Source organism: Mycena indigotica (assembly GCF_014461135.1).
Source record: "Mycena indigotica strain 171206Taipei chromosome Unknown Mind.scaff0001, whole genome shotgun sequence".
Classification (NCBI taxonomy): Eukaryota; Fungi; Basidiomycota; class Agaricomycetes; order Agaricales; family Mycenaceae; genus Mycena; species Mycena indigotica.
This window is the reverse complement of record NW_023503000.1, coordinates 457,202-474,849: the sequence shown is the minus strand read 5'-3', so window position 1 is coordinate 474,849 and position 17,648 is coordinate 457,202. Positions and strand designations below refer to the sequence as shown.

Sequence of the window (17,648 nt, the reverse complement as noted above, 5' to 3'; positions counted from 1 at the left end):
TAAATCTGGTAATACTTGACGCATGATAGCAAAACGATAGCACTGTTTCGATAACTTGAATGAGTCCTCTTGGGCGATTTGTTCGAGTTCCCCCCCGCTAGCCAGTAGCATAGTAGTCCGCTCAAAATTCCACCATTGGCTCTCTCCAATCCGAGTCGAAGTCGACGATTTTCAATCCCGCCGCCATCGCCTTTGGAAGAGATGTCCTGATTGCCTCGGTATACTCCTGCCAGTCTACTCTGGGGGCTCCTTCCCAGAGGCGGACCGTTTGGTTGGATCGCGGGTAGCACGTGGTGGTGTAGAATTGCGGAACATAACATACGCGGCCAAGGACGTGCCTCGACATGTATGAGTAGAGCACTTGGTCGAGCCCTTCCAAGACTGCCTGCATGTCAAGCCGGTATGAGTTCCGAGGAGTGGGTATCTGTGCCCCGTCCAGTGGTCCAGACATCGCAACCGTGATTTGGGCACAAAGGTAGAGCGCCGGTAGGCCACCGCAATTACTTGACGTTCGGGAAAGTATCGAGGAAAGGAAGAACAGGAGGAGTGGCGGCGGCACATGCCTTCTCGAGTCGTCGGTCATTACGTATTGGAAGCCAATTTGGAGGTATTGCAGTCGAGGGAAACTCTGGGGAAGATTTTGCATGTCCGTTGGATAAATCATGGCAGGTTCGTGGAACCGCAGGCCGTCTTCTGTTAACTCGTTCAGTTCGGTGAATTCGACAATGAATTTGCGTAGCTGACCACTTGGAAGCTCCACCGACAGGTACTCGAGTGTTTCACTCATAACTGATAGTACCCTGGGGACTGTTCTGCTAAATTCTTCATCTCCGTAATTTGAGCAAAGGCCACTACCAGCACCGAGCACCAGAGCACGTATAGAACGAATGTACGGCTGGACAAGCTTGAAGTTTATCACGCAACCCATGTCGACAATCGTGGTGTTGACTCTTGAGGCGTTGGAGTGAAGCAGTCCCCGCACCAGGATCGGTAAAATTTTCCACTTTTGGGTCCGATTGCTCGTCGATTGCGACCTTGAAACCAACAATACACACGGCCTGGGAGGCCATTAATGCATCGCGGACCAGTTGAGGGGGAACAATAGGAAAGTTTTCAAAGTCCAGTTGGCATAGACTCGCAGTGCCGGGGCTTGCTCTAGCCGCAATGAAAGATTGGATAGGAAGAGTCAAAGTACTAATCCGGCAGGGCTGTCCACCGGTAGGTTTCTTGCCCCCATAAATCGGCAGAAGTAATGGTGAGTCTAGCGAGTCTTGGGAGAGAGTTTAATATGGTCTTCAGACTCGAGAAAGAATGGCGAAACTGCCAGGCTGCATGGGCTCTCAGTTCAATAGACACTTCCAAGTCGGTAACGTAACCCGCGATGTGGGGATAAATGTCGAGATAGAATCCTGCGGTGAAGAAAGAGCCCAAGTAAGCACCATTTGGACGAAACGTGGCACCATGGCGTTCCGTCAACTCCACGGAGAGAGATCTCCACAGACGCCGTTGGCAGGGTTCGCGGAAAATGGAGGCGGCGAGGCAGCAGGATCTGAGTGCTGGTCGGTCTTTTACTTCCTCGATAATGAGGTCAATGATTTCAGGAGGCACGAAGTCCGCCATAAGCACGATAAGAAAGATGTGGTTGACGAGAAGAAGAGTCACGGCCAGCCCAGCCCTGAGTGTGACAGACGAGTCGGCCCATGTTATGATGTTGATTGCTTCATGATGGAAGCCTGAGTTACATACGACTATAAGGTCGGAGGTACAAAGTACAAAGTAGATGTCATGAAGAGCTGCATAAGTTAACCTCTATCACAATTACAAACTCAAGGCCTCTCGTTTCATCTTTGTCAAATCCTCCCATTGCCTCAGGCCATATGTCGCGGGCATCTCGTCCCACAGTCTATCCCGTTTTTCCCTGAGCGCCTGCGCTAGTTTCTCATAACACGACGGGCACGCTTTCTTCAGCGGACCGTCGGGTGAGACTCGGAATACATGCAACGGCATCCTAAGCCGCTTCCCCGCCAGATCGAGGAACCTGCTCAGTGCCTTCAGTCGGACGGCTTTGCAGTTTGGCGGATCCTTGCAGCCGGTCGACTTGGAACTGTGGTAGTCGGACACAACGGCTAGGAGGGAAATAGCAGTCTGGTTAAAGGCCGCATGTCCCCGTAAGAAGGCCCTCCCATCCCCCTCTGAGAGGGCTACGTCTTGGTTTGCACGAGAGTTGGATAGGGGATGGTGCACGAGCGCTTCTGGGTGCGCCAGGTGACAGGCAAGGTAGTAAAACGCGAGAGGAAGGATCCAAAGCGCTTGGACTTCGTGAGCAAGAGCGATGGCTTTGAGAAGTGTGGGCACTGGGATATGTTCATATTCATTAGGGCTGGGCGGAGGCAGCCACGACGTCCGCTCCGCTGCAAGGAGCCCAGTCGGACCAGAGTGATACCGTCGCTTGTCCAGCAATGCTAGCTCTGTTGGGAACCCAGATGACAAGTGAACAAGCGCGCGTTGTTTGAGGTAGTCCACTTGATACTTGTGGCTCATCCGGAGACAGCCCTCTACAACGTGGAAATCGGTCGGAGCAGGGTACGCAGGAAAGAATCTAGATACTGAGTGAGGAAATTTGAAAAGCTCTTGACAAAGAAACGCACTCTGAATTGAAAATCGCCTGCAGGAAGTAAGCGACCTCATGAGCAGAGTCTCCCGCCATTGGAACTAGTGGACACCCGTCGTATTCGTCTTCTGGCATTCGTTGTTGGGGCTGTGGGAACGAAAACATGTCCTTGAATATGGGTGACCGGGCAGCGAGGATGCCCTGAAAGACTTTGAACACAACTTGGCCTTCAGCTTGTAAGACGACGTTGCCATCCTCAAACCATAGCTCTGGCACGCGTTCAAGGTTCATGGTAGGGAATGGGGAAGAAGAAGCGTCAAGTGACCGTGACGCAACAGCTTCTTGGATTGACCCTTAGATTGACCACCAAAGCTTGCTAGCTACCACTGCCCTCAAACCTTCCCTCTTGAGAAAACAGGGGCGGCAAACCCCTCCTCAAGTCTGCCACGCGAAAATAATCGACAAGCCAACCCCTCAGCCCCTCGTCAATGCCTATAAGAGTCAAGCATCCCCCTCAATGACCGACGTCTCTCCGACCCCGCTCTCTCCCTCTTTCATCATCCGACCCAAGTCATTTCCGACAAACCCGCACCACCTTTCTTTACAATCGCTCCCTACCTTCGCGGACGGCAGACCTATAACTCTCCATTGCAACGCCCATTCATTCCCGCTATGCAGCCCACCTCTTTCCTCCTCATTCTCACGACTCTCTTCCTCATGATGCAGGGCATCACCGCCGTCTCCGTGCCCATCTCCAGCATAAGTTCTGAAGTGGCCGAACAACCAGATGCGCTAGTCGTGTCTATCTTGGCCAATGAAGAGCCCCACAATCAACCGCAACAACGACTTCCTCTCCCCGCACGTCTCCATCGACGGCAGTGGATGAGCAGGCCCCGATATTCCAAGTCCAGGTCGACTTTGGGATGAAGCAAAGCTTCAGCATGACATGTATGCCTTACTCCATGTAATATCGATTTCTAACGAAATGGCCAGGCGTCGTAGACGACTCCAATCATACTGGTCCAGGAGGCCAAGCCGCGACACGCCTGAAGCTCGGCTTCATAATAATATGGTGTTTTACGCGTCCGTTTTCGACGTGTTTTCGAGCTAAGTAGTTTTGATGTAATTTTGAGATCTGTTTTCGTGAAACACAGTCGAAAATGAGCCCAAAACGAGCCCCATATGAAACTCTTCCCCTTCTGTTTCGTCCATGATGTTTTCAGCTGGCTTTGCCGGCCACACCAGCTTTCCTCCTGCCCCATACCAACTCTTCCCATCCGCGAGTGCTGAGCCAGTTGGGCACTCTTCTTTTTTCTGGGGGGAGCAGCGTCAGAAGCTGTCTGAGTGTCGGGCTCGGGGGAATCGGCGCGTTTTTTGCATTGCATGGTCGCAGAAGGAAGAGGGCAGAGAGCGGCACCTGACTCGAGCGAAAACAGCCCCGAAAACGGGGACGAAAATCAAGCAAAAACAGCTCCATAGCTGTTTTTGCATGGTTTCAAAATTTCTGTTGTTTGTACCACTGGAAAATGCCATGCTGCAAAAACAGCAAAAGAATCAAATCATTAATCGTCGATAATGACATTCCACACAACCACAGTGAAGGTGATACTACTCTGCCTTGTGTCAGTATAGTGAATGAACAAAAGCATAAGAGCCGCACAAGTAAAAGGAAGCCTCTCTACATCCCACCGTCCGAACTCGACTCGAGTAATCTAGCATAGATGTCAGCAGCAGCAAATAAAGGAGAAAGCACGCACGAATACTGCTTGACCAGCACGCACTCCCCGCCCTTCTCCAAATCAATGCTATACACGTAAAAGTACCCGTCGGACGATATGACCATGGCATGTGGTGTTGTGCTGGAATCAATAAGACACTGCCAAAATGAGCATTGAAAACAAACCTGCTTAGCCCAACAACACATCGCCTATCTGCCGTCCCTCCCCCAGATACAGGCACCGGTGGCGGTAACCTGAAGAACGCAAAATCTCTCGTTGGTTCCCACATTTCCGCGATACTCGAAGGGAGGTATGAGGCAGCCGCCTTGGTGAGCGAGTTGGTGAGATTGAGTGATCGTCGGCGAAGAACGGTGCTGGGAAGTTGTGAGACACTACTACGCGACAAAGGGAGAAAAGCAAACCTCATGCCCTTTTTGCTCGCCTCGCCATTCCCGTTCGCATTGGCATCGTAATCCGGCTGTGGTTGGACGTCGCCCTCTGCCGACCCAGTCACCGAGGAATCGTCCCTCACGCTCGCCCTGCTCGACCCAGCCTTCCCATTCCCACCACCGATTCTCCACAGGTGAACTGTACCGCGTTCGCTACCCGCCGCAAGCAGCGTGCCCGCTGGATTGAAAGCAAGGGAGTAGATACGTGTTTCCCGGGCCCCACGTCTGAATTGATACAGCTTGTCCATTGAAGGCGTCGCGAAAACACGAATAACGGTGCCTGACAATTGTTAAGGACTGACAAGTGATCATACAGACAGAACGCACCTTTTACACTGACTGTTGCAAGCAAACTTCCGTCTCCACTGAGGCTGGTCATCGCCAGCGGGCTGCGGTGGGCTCTGACTGCGTTGACTGGTGCCAGAGCTCTTGTGCTGAAGAGCATTACATCCCCCCCACCAGCAACACTAGAATTCGTTGCCGAACTGGACGAATCCGCTGCTGAAGCTGCTGAAAGGGCTGGAGATGGTAATGGAGCCGGGTATGCAAGATATGGAGCGTCTGCGGAGGGGGAAAGAGCGCAAATTCCTGCTCTCCCGATGAGCCGTACATCGTGTCGAAAAAACAGACCACACACCTTCAGGATTGGGCAACGTCTCGATAACATGTAGGAGCCGCATGTTGCTGATATCATACAGGTATATTTCCGTCTCCAGGACCACAACAAGTGTCTTCCTGTTGAGCTTGACAGTCAGGATGCTGCTGGGGAAAAAGCAGCTCGCATATCATCGACTGGCGTTTTGTGTTGACGATTTGGAGCTTGCGGGGGGGAGGAAGAAGGCGTGTCAGGGGCTCCAACAAGTGCGATGAGGGACGTGCAGAAGAGCATTTCGACTATGCCTCGCCCGCCATCGTCTGGGGAATATGTCAGTCGTTGGCTCATACGAAGGGAATGGCGACACACTTTGTGTGTATACGCGCCCAAAAGGGTCGCAGTTGATGATACTATATCCACCCCGAGTGCCGACAGACACGCACGAATAATCCTGATTGAAGTTGGCGAAGAGCATATTGGCCATCGTCGTTAAGAGAGAGAAGCGAGTGTGACGCGTTGTTATGGTGGGTGGGGCCCCAACCCAAACTGTCTGGTCAACTGCCTCGAGGCGGGCCGCACGGAAGGCGGTTTGCTGGCTGCGGGATGGCGGTGGACTGCAAGGGGAAATGGGGAAAAGTCAGCACGTGATTACCGCTTTCAGCCTTAGCTTGACTCCAAAAGCTCATGCAACGTTCTATTTTGACCGGTACTCGCGAGCGCACTAAGTATATAGCACCGACGCAAGCAACATTGATCCACAATCTGTAAGTAAAGACTCGATTTACGTGCACCACTAACTACTAGTAGGACTAGACTGACATAACCGCCCAGTTTACTCAAACATGTCGCCATGCACGTCTTTCGAGTCCTTTTCGGAGACAGACTCATATCGTACTTCAGAGCCACTGCGAAGCATCAAGAAGCCCTGCAAGACGGCGACAGCAAGAACGATTCTCGCACGACTTAAATCAGGGCGGAAGAATACAAAAAGCCAAGAGTCTTTTTTCCATCATTTCCCAAACCTCCATGGCTCCCAAACTCCCAGAGGTCGCTCAGCCGCATGTGGTCATCATTGGCAGCGGGTATGTCTCCAAGCTCGTCGCTGCGACTGTTGCTGATGACGAGCAGAGTTGGTGGCCTGACTATGGCTATCGAGTTGAAAAGGAAGGGACACGAAAACTTCACGGTGCGTTTAACCATGCTATACCCCCACCAGAAACTCACAACCAGCAGATAGTCGAGAAAGCATCTGATGTTGGTGGGACCTGGAGAGATAACATCTACCCAGGCTGTTCTTCTGACGTCTGCATCCACATGTACTCTCTTTCCACCGAACTCCGCCCTGATTGGACACATACCCATGCCTTCCAACCCACTATTCAAGTCTATTGGCGCGAACTCTTCGATAAACACGGCCTTGCGTCGCATACTCTCTTTAATCGCAAAGTAGTGGCTGCAGCCTGGGATATAGCTTCACAAAGCTATACCGTCGAGTCTGTCGACGCCTCCACTGGCGCTGCTTGCGCGCCAATTACCGCCGCCGTACTAGTTAGTGCGGTTGGGCTTCTAGAGATTCCTCGTTTCCCCAAGATTGACGGGAGGGAAAGTTTCAAAGGCGAGAGTTTTCACTCTGCGAGATGGGAGTACGGTATCGACCTGCGAGGCAAGAAGGTCGCGGTTATTGGAAGTGGGGCCTCTGCGTGAGTTTTTTGTTTCTTCTATGGAGTCATTCTGACAAACAGGGATTCGACAGGACCCAATTTGTCCCACGCATATCAGAAGACCCCACTGTGCAAGTGACCCAGTACTGCCGTTCTCCGTCGTGGATATTCCCGCCTATTCGCGAAGAGTACTCTTCATTGCACAAGTTCCTGCTTCGCTATGTTCCGGGCTGGCTTCGGCTCTACCGAAACCTGCATTTCCTTTGGGTTGGTCACATCCTCTACCTTCATAACTTGGATTTATCGTTACTTTAGACAGAGGTACTTTACCTTGCCATCTTCTCCAACAAATTCACCAATGGGGTCCTTCAATCAGTATGTCATTATAACACAGCTTGACAAGGGTTCATGGTTGAACAGTATCTTCGCTCTTACATGCGCAAAGTCGCTCCAGCGGAGTATGCGGACAAAATCATCCCTACGGAGCCTGATTTCAGTGGGTGTTTCTGATGGTATTAAGCTCGGGACTGATCCCTCGCAGGGCTTGGCTGCAAACGAATCGTCTACGACACAAATTACCTTCCGTCACTCGCTCGTTCCAACATGAAGCTTGACTTCGATCCTATCCAGCGCATCACCGAAGACGGAATTGTCACTAGCGATGGGCTACAAAAACACGATGTCATCATTTATAGCACTGGCTATATTACAGTCCGTCCTTTCTTTCTTGCTTAGCGACGAGGAGCTAACTGCGGCTTATCAGGACACTTATGCGATACCTGTCCACGGCACCTCTGGCTTAACTGTCAAACAGTACTTCAAGGAACACGAGGGGCCAACGGCCTATCTCGGTACTGCTATTCCCGGCTTCCCAAACTTTTTCACTCTCGCTGGGGCCAACACCGCAACGGGCCACACTTCGCTGCTCTACGCTATGGAGGTGCAAGTCGCGTACCTGCTCCAGTTACTCGACCCCCTCTTCGCCGGCAAGATCACGTCCGTTGAGCCAACCACTTCCGCTGCCGACGCGTACAATGAGAAGGTCCAGTCGCGGCTGAGCAAGTTCATTTGGGCACGCTGCCAGTCATGGTACCGCGTTGGCAACGTCGGCAAGATCCACGGCCTGTTCCCGGGCAGCATGACACTGTTTTGGTGGTGGCTGAGAAAGCCGAACTGGAAACACTATCTTGTTGTCAAGGCTGGTGGCGTCAGGGCGGAGGCGGGGAAGTGGAAGCCCGAGAGGAAGTGGCGGAAGAGTCTGGTTGTTGGGCTGCTCACGGTGGCGGCAGCGGCAGCAGTGTTGACGCAGTCTAGCCTGGTCAGGCGGTAGTCGTAATTGAATTCATGAATAAGAATAAGAAAGATGTCAGTCCGAATTGTGCGAAAATGGAAACCCATTCAGGGACGGATCAGTAGCCAAACTCATCGTGGTTTTGCCTCCAAAATGACTTGTCAAAAATCTCACTCTTGGCTTTCACCCACCACTGTTGGTCATATGGACCGCTCTCCTTCCGGCCATCGGGTTGCCGTTTTTCGGACCGGATTCACTCTCGTCAGACGCATCTTCACAGGTCGTATTCAAAAAGACCGCGAATAACCCACACTTTCCCCACGCCAATGTCGACCGCTATCCCGCTCACCGCGCGCGCTGCAGTCATCACCTCCTTCGACCAGCCTCTCTTGCTGAAAGAGGACCAGCCTGTCGTGCAACCGTCGGAACTCCAGCCAGGACAGTGTCTTGTGAAGATCGAGTATGCGGGGGTGTGCCATTCAGATTTGCACATCAAGGAAGGCGGCTGGGGCCCTATAAAGTTCCCGCTCGTCGGTGGCCATGAAGGAATCGGGCGTGTCGTGGCTATTGGCGAGCATACGGCGCGCAGCGCGGTCAAGATTGGGGACAGGGTGGGGATAAAGTGGATTGCGAATGCGTGTCTGAAGTTCGTGTTCTCCCTCTGACTATCGTTTCGCATACTGACGAATCGAATAGCTGTGAAATGTGTCGCACGGGGAACGAGCCTAGTTAGTCTTATTCAGTCTCAAGGTCTTCGCTGACAAAAAACAGACTGTGCTGTTGGGCATGAAACCACCCATGGTTTCCGAGTAGATGGCTCTTTCACTGACTACGCTGTATGTCCTTGTACTCTTCCCTGCTTCCCCCGTCATCTCTTTAAACCATAGGTCTCTTATGTCGACTATGTTACACCCATTCCCGAAAATCTGGATGGTGCTGCGGCAACTCCGCTACTCTGCGCCGGAGTAACGGTCTTCAAAGCACTGAAGGAAAGCAATCCTAAGCTCGGCCAATGGGTTGTCTTGCCTGGCGCTGGGGGTGGGCTAGGACATCTGGGTATAGCTTCTCGTTCTTATGTCCAGGTCCCTCATTGTCTGAATCGACTACAGCTATTCAATACGCCCACGCCTTGGGTCTCCGCGTCATCGCAATCGACACTGGTGACGCCAAACGAGACCTCTGTCTCCGATTGGGAGCGGAGAAGTGGATTGACTTCAAGACTACGGAGAACATCGTTCAGGAGATCAAGGACACGACAGATGGCCTTGGGGCACATTCCGCGGTCATCATCTCCGCACATGTATGTCTCCCCTTGACACTCTTCTGTGCCAATGCTCAAGCTTTCTACAGCCTGGCTCAATTGAGCAAGCGGTTGGGTATGTCCGTCTCACTGGCACAATTGTCATTGTAGGCGTACCCTCTGGACTGGCGACATTCACAATTCCCATCGCTGCTATGACCAGCAAGGTATAACTCGCTCCGTCATCGTGTCGTCGTCTCACGATCATAGTGTCTCACCATTCGCGGGTCCGCTGTAGGGTCGGTTTCTTCGTCTCCCTCTCCTCCCGTTGGTTTGTGACTGACAAGCCCCATACCAGGAGTCGTCAGGATGTTATCGATGCCCTCGACCTCGCGGCGCGTGGCAAGGTCGCTGCTCACTACGAAGTTCGACCATTCGGAGAGATCAACAAGTGTGTCTTTTGTTCCCTCTCTTCCTCCCTATTTGTTCTAAATCACGTTTAAGAGCGTTTGACGATTTGGCGGCAGGAAAAGTCGGCGGCAGAATCATTGTTAAAATGTGAATACTGGCAGCTTCTAAATATCAATTGTAAGAACATTACTTATTCAGGCTCATTTGCTTTGTTCTCAAAACGGCCGGTGGCTAAAGCGTCACGGTTACCAAGTCTTTCTTCCACAACTCCCATCATGGACCTTGAACGTGTCCCAGAGCTCTGGTTTCCAGATGGCAATGTCGTGTTGCAAGCTGAGGACCATGTCTTCAAAGTCTTCCAAGGGATTCTCGCTGCACGGTCGCCAATTTTCAAGGATATGTTCTCATTTCCACAACCGCAAGAGCGCGCGCCGGAAGACGAGTTTGAGGGGTGTCCACTCGTGCCAATGATGGGAGACTCTGCACATGAGGTGGCATGCTTTCTGCAGGCGATATTCGACTCAGAGTACGTCTGTTTGTTTGCTTCTCAAAGATGGCTTTGACAAAGACGCTTCACCTAGATTCTTCCCCGCGTATCCTGCTCGGACCGAATTCGACATCATTGAGGGCTGCCTCCGCATGAGCCACAAGTACCAAGTGGACTACATCCGACAAAGAGCTCTCGTCCACCTGTCGTCCGGATTCCCCACTGAACTTGCGCTACTTGACAGGCGACGTTATAACTCCTCCGAGCTTGCTGCAGTGGAGCGGACATCCTGGTTGCCACCTCCGAATCCCGAATACGGCAGCATCCCGGTGCCCGTTCTCTTCCGAGCTATTTCTCTCGCACGCGAAGTCGAGGCCCTGTGGATACTCCCCCTGGCATTCTACCACCTGTCGTCACATCTTACCCACCCCGAGCGGCTCGCGCATTATCTCACGTTCCGCGACAACGAAGAGGCCACGTTTTCGGAGCGGGACTGGGTCGCATTTCTCCACGGCCATGGCGCCTTTTCCCACATTGCGATACCGCTGTTGTCGTGTGTGTCAAACTATCGGGTCGACCCGCGCTGTGGCTGCCGAGCGCCTCACCACTGCGAATCAGTTCGCCTTAAGGCGCTGGGGAAGTTCCATGACCTGGCAGACAAACGCCTGGCACAACCACTGCACATATTTCGCATCGCAGCCGACGGTCCACTGAAGAAAGTGTGCGCGTCATGCTTTGAGCACCTCCAGCTGGCGCTTGCAGAGTGTCGCGAGCAGCTGTGGAACAAGCTTCCAAGAAAGTATGGAATTGGGAAGTGGGAGGATCTGAGGAAGATAAAGAAAGAAGCCTTGGGCTTGTAATGTTCCTAAAGTCTACATAAATTACAGAGCACTACATAATACTTATGAGTATCTCAACTCAACTGGCTCAGGCTGCCAGTGTGGGTGGCTTATTATTTTGCCTCATCCAACTCTGACTGAAAAAAATCACTGATCTGAGATGACATTGACGTGACACCTTCCACCTTCTCTCTTCACGACATCATCTTTCGCAAACCAATATGGCTAACTTCGTTGTTGAGCAGCCAACGCGGCTGAGCACGGAGATCGCGTCAAGTCAGCAATATGACGTCAGCACCCCGCGGCATCACGCGCATCAAACGTGTTCACGCGCTCGACGGCGACGCGTCGCCGGCCCACTGACTCATCGGGCGCGGCCCCGGAACTCGATCTGACTCGCCCTCGGAGTCATTTCATTTCATTTTTAGTATATAAAGCCCTGTATTTTATAGTCCAAGTCTTCTGCACCGACTACTGGAGGGCAGAATCGTCGGCCTCACGGTATCGATGGGGGGCGTTACCGGATACCTTGACCCTCCCCATCCAGGAGTTGATCGAATGCGCCCGAGCAAAAGGAGTTCTGCGAAAGCTAGATTTTGGCGACTTTCCCAGTGTTCCTCCTCAGCTGATCCGTCATGCGTTGACCGCTTGTCGAGCTGTGTGTATTATGGGACTCAGACCGGAAGCCGAGGAACCAGAGGAAATACTAGTAGAGAATTTGACGGAGCCCCGCGTTGTACCGCCCTTTCTTTCTCGTTTCAAGACCACGATTGTCGACATGGGCAGCGTGCCCAACTATGATCTGGTCCGTCCATACATCCTTTCGATACGCGCATTGGTGCTCAGTGCTAAGGACCTGCGCGGAAATGCAGGGGATCAATCATTTCTCAGAGTAGTCCCAAAGGTATTATCAGCTGTCAGCGGGACCCTTGAGTACCTATTGATTGGACTTCCTTGTGAGCCTCATAAAGTCACCGTCTCGGGCCTACTAATTGAATCTGAGTAGCGGAAGAATGGTCGCCGGAACAACCCCCTTTACCATACCCATCGGACATCCAGACGCTTCCGGAGAGCTTGCCTCGACTGCGGCATCTCCAAGTCAGTTTCGTATACTAGTACGTCGGAAACATGGGACCTGTTCACCATGTACCGCCGCCGCTCCTTCTGCTCTTTCTTTCATCCATGCTTTCCCGGAAATCGAGACAGCCCGGCGGTTTGAGGGAGCTCTATCTTTGTCCGAAGATTTCGGTCATGGTCTCCGACCCACGCGATAATGCCGCACCAGTGACGTATCCCGAGGAACCGGCCAGACATGCACAAAGCGCTGCACAAGCTCGACGAAATCCTACATCTTTATATGTCAACGCTCGCCCTCGGGAACGTGCGTTATGTCCCGCAATTTTACACGACCTCGTCTTTCTCGCGGGCGAGCGAAACGTGTCAGTACTGGCAAGGGTCACCGAGAGTGGATTGGCAGGGGTATACTGCAGCGATTGCGACCTCGCTTCCGAAGGCGACAGCGTTGGGTCTCGAAGTCGTCGACTTTGACTCGGATTGGAGAGAACCGATGGTGGAATTTTGAGCCGTCCTAACCGTGACAGTAGCTGTTGCCAATCTGAGGTTCGGTTATACTCGAGTGCTGCAAGCCGCACATCTAGTTATGATAGGTCCTTTGGCTAGCAAGTGGAATGTTAACTTAGAAGGCATGACCGTGTACTTACTAGTATGACCACTCTCAAATTGTTTACACCCATGGGTACCTGGGCATTGCAAGGGCATTGACAATTTGAGTGGTGTAAGTAATGGATCATTTGATTCATATCCAGCCTTTTATAAACATCAACGCTTAGAAGCAGCGCCATGAGACGCTGGCAGACTTCGAAAAAAAGCAGTGCGACTTCGTTAAGAACTTGAAGAAGGTTGCTAAATGCAGCATGCTCAGAGATGATCGTCAAGGTATAGCAAGAAGTCGTTGATTATCTCATAGTTGGCAGGCGCCTGCGGTGACTCTGCGCTATGAGATTTTGTAATTCCAGCATCATTCGTCGAATCGCCAAGGTACGCGTTGAATCGGCAGTGAACGTGCGCAATTGCCGCTTGTAAGACAAGCAAGGGGCCAGAAACTTATAGTTTTCGGTGGTTCATCCGGTTACTAGTAGGTTGGAAAGGTTTTCATTCTTTCTTGTGCTTGTGCGGAGTCGTGTTCCAGCTGAGGGAATAGTATGATCATGGATGGAATATGTGAACTTGGAAGCCGTGTCACAGACGGTCACCCGCAACGAAACTCTCCTTCTGCCGCTACCCACCGAATGCATTAGATGTCGCCGCCAGCATATATGCTCCCAAACTCTTGGTTTCACGCGCGACAAGGGTTACGACGCAGTGTCGCTGCTGCAGGATTGGCGAAGGGAGAAACCAGAAGCCGTCCGAAAACAACTTGAAGTACATTGTGGGCGATGGTATACATTACACCCAGGACTTGATTTACAGTGCGCTACTTCTCGGGCTGGTCACGACACTCTCTAACCTTTTTGGATAGTCTTCGAACCAGCTCCACACTGGTTTCGGTTTCTGGGATCTGCAAGTTGTTTCTCTATGCCGTGAACTACTTCATCCCACTTTGCTGGCATTTCTCGACTCTTCCGTGCTTTTGCCACGATGGTCTCGGCTCAACTTCTGGAAACGAGATCGACAAACCTAATATGACTCGACTGGTGATGGGCACAGGCATAAAAAGCGGGCGAAAGGCAGGGTCCCCAGTCTGTACCTCCCATGTCCCCAAGCGACTCAACGGAGAGAATAGTGCCGGTGGTGGAGTCATATGGGCGATGGGCAAAGGTGTGTTTCCCATCCAGATTCCATATCTCCTTCATGTCTAAAGAACCTATAGACATATGATACGGCGGAGAACTTCCTTCAAAAGGTCGACGACGAGCTGGTTGCGGCGGTATTGGGGAGCTTGTCCGCATCGTTACCGATGAAGCGAATCGTCGATTTGGGTTGTGGCACAGGTCGAAACACCGAGAAGTTGTTGTCAGTCAAAGGAGTGGAAACGGTGGTCGGATTGGATCTTACCGCCCAGATGCTTGAAGCCGCCCAGTGGCGAGATGCAGTAGCAAAGGGCGTTCAAGACGGGAGGCTAGTTCTGGACGTCTGGGACGTGAAGGGGCACATGCCTGTGCCAGACTGCTTGCTTGGCGAAGGGCGGGCCGATGGCGTTATTTGCACACTCGTTCTCGAGCACCTTTCCTCCCTTGACGAGTTCTTCCACCGGACCCGGCAACTTCTCCAACCCAGACCAGGGTCATGGGTCTTTATCACGAACATGCATCCGGACCTGGGACAAACTGGCGGGGCTAACTTTATTGACGAGGACGGAAAACTGACATGGACGGAGAAGCATGTCTGGTCTGCGCAAGACGTCGTCGATGCCGCTGGACGAGAGGGATTAGAGGCAATCACCGGGGTTGGAGACGATGGGACGGGAGTTTGGACGCGGACAGTCAGAGATGAGGAGCATGTCAGCAAGATTGGCGCGGGGTCGGCTAAATGGATTGGGAAGAATGTGCTGTTTGGCGTTGTTTTGCGTACCTTGTGAGTATGAATGGTTCATAAACTTCAAATTCAAGCTTTTTTCCGTTGGAATGCTGGACCGAACACTCTCACCGTACTCCAACTTGGTTTATTGACGGGAAAACATCGCTCCTACGTGGACGAGTTCCACAATATCAATAATTATGCTTCTGACACACGTCCAGGGCAAGGGCCAGAAGATGATTGTGCCAAGGAACCAAAAATGATACTTACCTGATGTGCACTTCGAAGCGCGAATATATCTTTCCAAAGCTCTTGCACCACGGTCTTCCGCGTTGATTTCCCCATGCTCCGTCTTTTCGTCTGGGTTGCTGCCCTTCTAGCTTCTGCTAGTACCACCCTCGTTGTTCATGACTCACGCAACACTGTTCCTGCTGGCTTCGACCAAGGGCTAGTTCCAGACGGTGCAGAGATGCTCACTCTTCGAATCGGACTTGTCCCTGCCAACCGGAGCAAGTTTGAGGACATTGCACTGTCAGTGTCAGATCGACGAAGCGCTTCATATGGGCAATATTTGACCGCAGCTGAGGTGTCTCTTCAAGTTGCCTAGTCCTAAGCTTCAGAGTTTAACATCATCTTGTAGTTGTCCGAACTGGTCGGCCCTACAAATGGAACATCGGGTCTCATCACCAACTGGCTGGTCGCAAACAATGTTACCTTCTCCAGCACGTCTCCTCTGGGCAATATGCTGAAGCTCAGACTCTCTGTCCAACAAGCCAACCAGATGTTCGGGGCATTATTTCTCGAGTATAGACATATTGCTAGCGGTCAGAAAGCTATCCGAACCCTAAGCTACTCTGTTCCTTTGGCACTCAAGGCTCACATCGGCTTCATTCATCCCACCACAAATTTCGACTTTGCTCCAAAGCCCACTGGTCAAGCGGTCAATACTCGTACGAATAACTCTACTATTTTATCACGTGCCAGCTTGGTCTCTTCTAGCTGTGATGATATCACCAGCTTGAGTTGTATACAGGTCTGCAAGCCTAATTAAGCTATTGTCATTTTGAACACTTGTGTAGGCCTTATATGGGGTGCCATTGAATGCACAAGTTGTTGTCCCAGGCAACCTGCTCTGGGTTATGACCAATGATCAGTCACCAGTATATCTGAATGACAATGATGTTCAAGTAAGGTTAAACAAATATATCACAGAAAAATTCTAATCTCTATTCCAAGGAATTTCTTGTTGAAACACGTGCAGGCCTTGCTTTGGGCCCTCCCCTTGTGCCAATCTTGGATGAAAATGCAGAAATCACTTCTGAAATGTTTGATGGGGCAACAATGATCCCAGTATTTATTTACAATACTGCTGCATTCAATTTCTGACTGAGTTGCAGACATTAGCTACAGAGGTTCGAGACTTTTTTCTAATGGTATAATTTCCAATATCTGCTAACAAATACCATAGTATACAGCTGCACTGACAGGCAAAAGAGCACAGCTATTCATTGGTGATAGCAATCAGGGCTTTCTAAACCCAATCATGTAAGTGCTATTGTGAATCCTGATTCAAACTGTTAATATTGCCTAGGAACATGATTGATGCAATCATGAATACCAATAATAAGCCAACTGTTGTTGTCATCCCCTCAGGCATAGCAGAGTCTATTGGCACAACAATTGCTGGAATGAGGTATTTTACTAAGGGTTCTGATTTTGATCCAAGGTTGAATTTTAATAAGCATTGTGTGTGATGCTCTAGGAGGGCTTGGCACAATGGGCAAGCCAGGCTTCTGTCTACTTCTTTTCTCTAATTTTGAGTAGGAATAACTGTGGTTGTATCTAGTGGAGCTGAGAATGGTAGGTACATCTTGATTGCATTCCATTCTCTGATTGAATATGGAACATAGATGCTGGCTGGTATATTATGATTATCTGGTCAACTTTTCAATTATGCCTAACTAATATGACTAGTGCCTTTGTCAATTTCCCATCAAACTGTCCATTGTCTGTATTTATTCTTGATTTTTTTTATGGTCTAAGTTTACTTATCCTTTTGCAGTGTTACTGCAGTTGCAGGAACAGCACTTCAAGGTGGAGAAGAAGTATCTGTAGAATTCTCTGCTTGGGGTAAGTACATAATTATTGGCCATACCATACTACTCAGAAATAACCATCAGGGCGTTCAGAAGCTTTTATCAACCCAAGTTACCAGGTTTATCTAGGATTTTTGCATGTTTGTGTCCTAACTCTCTGATATAGATAGATCAGTTCCATGAGACAGGGTTTGACAGCCGGCTGGTCCCAGATATAGTAGCTGTTGCTCAGAACATTCCAATGGTATTTGGTAAGTTGAAACTTTGTATTACAACTTGAGTGATCATGTTTTACTTTGCAGGGAGCAACTTGGTAGGAGCAGCAGCATGTTGTCTAAAGCTCTACCAATATTTGTTATTTTAGCTCAAGCTGGTCAGTGACACAGATGCCAGTGCACTTATTGTTGGATCTATATTTCTTCTGGTCAATGATGTCCTCCTTACTGCACAGCAACCTGTGCTTGGTTTTGTGAATCCTACATTGTATGCCCCTGGGCTGCGTGCAGCATTTACAGATATCACAGATGGTTCAAGCTGTGCTGGGCCTCAGTGAGTATTTTAGTATGTATATATTCTCTCATAGGGCTAAGCTGGGGATAACAGGACTAGTCCAGGATGGGACACATTAACTGGCTGGGGATCAATTCGCTATATTCTCTTCCAGACGTTGATATTGATTGGTGTGAGACAGTAGTTGGAGGGATATCAGTAGT

General features: G+C 50.8%; 9 protein-coding genes across 9 annotated transcripts; 6 read left to right on the top strand and 3 right to left on the bottom strand.

Moving 5' to 3' along the window:
- Window positions 1–121: 121 nt before the first annotated feature.
- On the bottom strand, window positions 122–2,902 carry MIND_00006600 (uncharacterized protein; the record flags this gene model as incomplete). Its single annotated transcript, XM_037357040.1, has 6 exons — window positions 122–693; window positions 745–1,003; window positions 1,056–1,155; window positions 1,217–1,733; window positions 1,827–2,599; window positions 2,649–2,902. The coding sequence occupies 6 exons, from the start codon at window positions 2,900–2,902 to the stop codon at window positions 122–124; spliced, it is 2,475 nt and encodes an 824-aa protein (XP_037224950.1).
- A 1,387-nt stretch (window positions 2,903–4,289) lies between these two features.
- MIND_00006500 (WD40 repeat-like protein) lies at window positions 4,290–5,458 on the bottom strand (the record flags this gene model as incomplete). The annotated part of the gene is made up of 6 exons (XM_037357039.1): window positions 4,290–4,323; window positions 4,369–4,470; window positions 4,515–4,703; window positions 4,752–5,058; window positions 5,106–5,366; window positions 5,416–5,458. 6 exons carry the CDS (start codon window positions 5,456–5,458, stop codon window positions 4,290–4,292), a joined length of 936 nt encoding a protein of 311 aa, XP_037224949.1.
- Window positions 5,459–5,529: 71 nt separating this feature from the next.
- Window positions 5,530–5,857, bottom strand: MIND_00006400 (WD40 repeat-like protein; the record flags this gene model as incomplete). Its single annotated transcript, XM_037357038.1, has 2 exons — window positions 5,530–5,693; window positions 5,743–5,857. The coding sequence occupies 2 exons, from the start codon at window positions 5,855–5,857 to the stop codon at window positions 5,530–5,532; spliced, it is 279 nt and encodes a 92-aa protein (XP_037224948.1).
- A 542-nt stretch (window positions 5,858–6,399) lies between these two features.
- On the top strand, window positions 6,400–8,364 carry MIND_00006300 (uncharacterized protein; the record flags this gene model as incomplete). The annotated part of the gene is made up of 8 exons (XM_037357037.1): window positions 6,400–6,455; window positions 6,502–6,559; window positions 6,607–7,073; window positions 7,127–7,301; window positions 7,350–7,409; window positions 7,455–7,530; window positions 7,576–7,745; window positions 7,798–8,364. 8 exons carry the CDS (start codon window positions 6,400–6,402, stop codon window positions 8,362–8,364), a joined length of 1,629 nt encoding a protein of 542 aa, XP_037224947.1.
- A 287-nt stretch (window positions 8,365–8,651) lies between these two features.
- MIND_00006200 (Mannitol-1-phosphate dehydrogenase) lies at window positions 8,652–10,211 on the top strand (the record flags this gene model as incomplete). Its single annotated transcript, XM_037357036.1, has 10 exons — window positions 8,652–8,971; window positions 9,022–9,053; window positions 9,097–9,161; window positions 9,213–9,381; window positions 9,435–9,625; window positions 9,676–9,792; window positions 9,836–9,864; window positions 9,924–10,016; window positions 10,070–10,123; window positions 10,175–10,211. 10 exons carry the CDS (start codon window positions 8,652–8,654, stop codon window positions 10,209–10,211), a joined length of 1,107 nt encoding a protein of 368 aa, XP_037224946.1.
- Window positions 10,212–10,251: 40 nt separating this feature from the next.
- On the top strand, window positions 10,252–11,323 carry MIND_00006100 (uncharacterized protein; the record flags this gene model as incomplete). Its single annotated transcript, XM_037357035.1, has 2 exons — window positions 10,252–10,502; window positions 10,558–11,323. The coding sequence occupies 2 exons, from the start codon at window positions 10,252–10,254 to the stop codon at window positions 11,321–11,323; spliced, it is 1,017 nt and encodes a 338-aa protein (XP_037224945.1).
- Window positions 11,324–11,771: 448 nt separating this feature from the next.
- Window positions 11,772–12,418, top strand: MIND_00006000 (uncharacterized protein; the record flags this gene model as incomplete). The annotated part of the gene is made up of 3 exons (XM_037357034.1): window positions 11,772–12,107; window positions 12,156–12,258; window positions 12,309–12,418. Exons 1-3 carry the CDS (start codon window positions 11,970–11,972, stop codon window positions 12,416–12,418), a joined length of 351 nt encoding a protein of 116 aa, XP_037224944.1. The 5' UTR covers window positions 11,772–11,969.
- A 1,656-nt stretch (window positions 12,419–14,074) lies between these two features.
- On the top strand, window positions 14,075–14,900 carry MIND_00005900 (Methyltransf-25 domain-containing protein; the record flags this gene model as incomplete). The annotated part of the gene is made up of 2 exons (XM_037357033.1): window positions 14,075–14,140; window positions 14,193–14,900. The coding sequence occupies 2 exons, from the start codon at window positions 14,075–14,077 to the stop codon at window positions 14,898–14,900; spliced, it is 774 nt and encodes a 257-aa protein (XP_037224943.1).
- A 282-nt stretch (window positions 14,901–15,182) lies between these two features.
- MIND_00005800 (Family S53 protease-like protein) lies at window positions 15,183–16,663 on the top strand (the record flags this gene model as incomplete). Its single annotated transcript, XM_037357032.1, has 8 exons — window positions 15,183–15,425; window positions 15,480–15,872; window positions 15,919–16,026; window positions 16,076–16,189; window positions 16,237–16,251; window positions 16,308–16,384; window positions 16,431–16,532; window positions 16,582–16,663. The coding sequence occupies 8 exons, from the start codon at window positions 15,183–15,185 to the stop codon at window positions 16,661–16,663; spliced, it is 1,134 nt and encodes a 377-aa protein (XP_037224942.1).
- Between the last annotated feature and the right edge of the window lie 985 nt (window positions 16,664–17,648).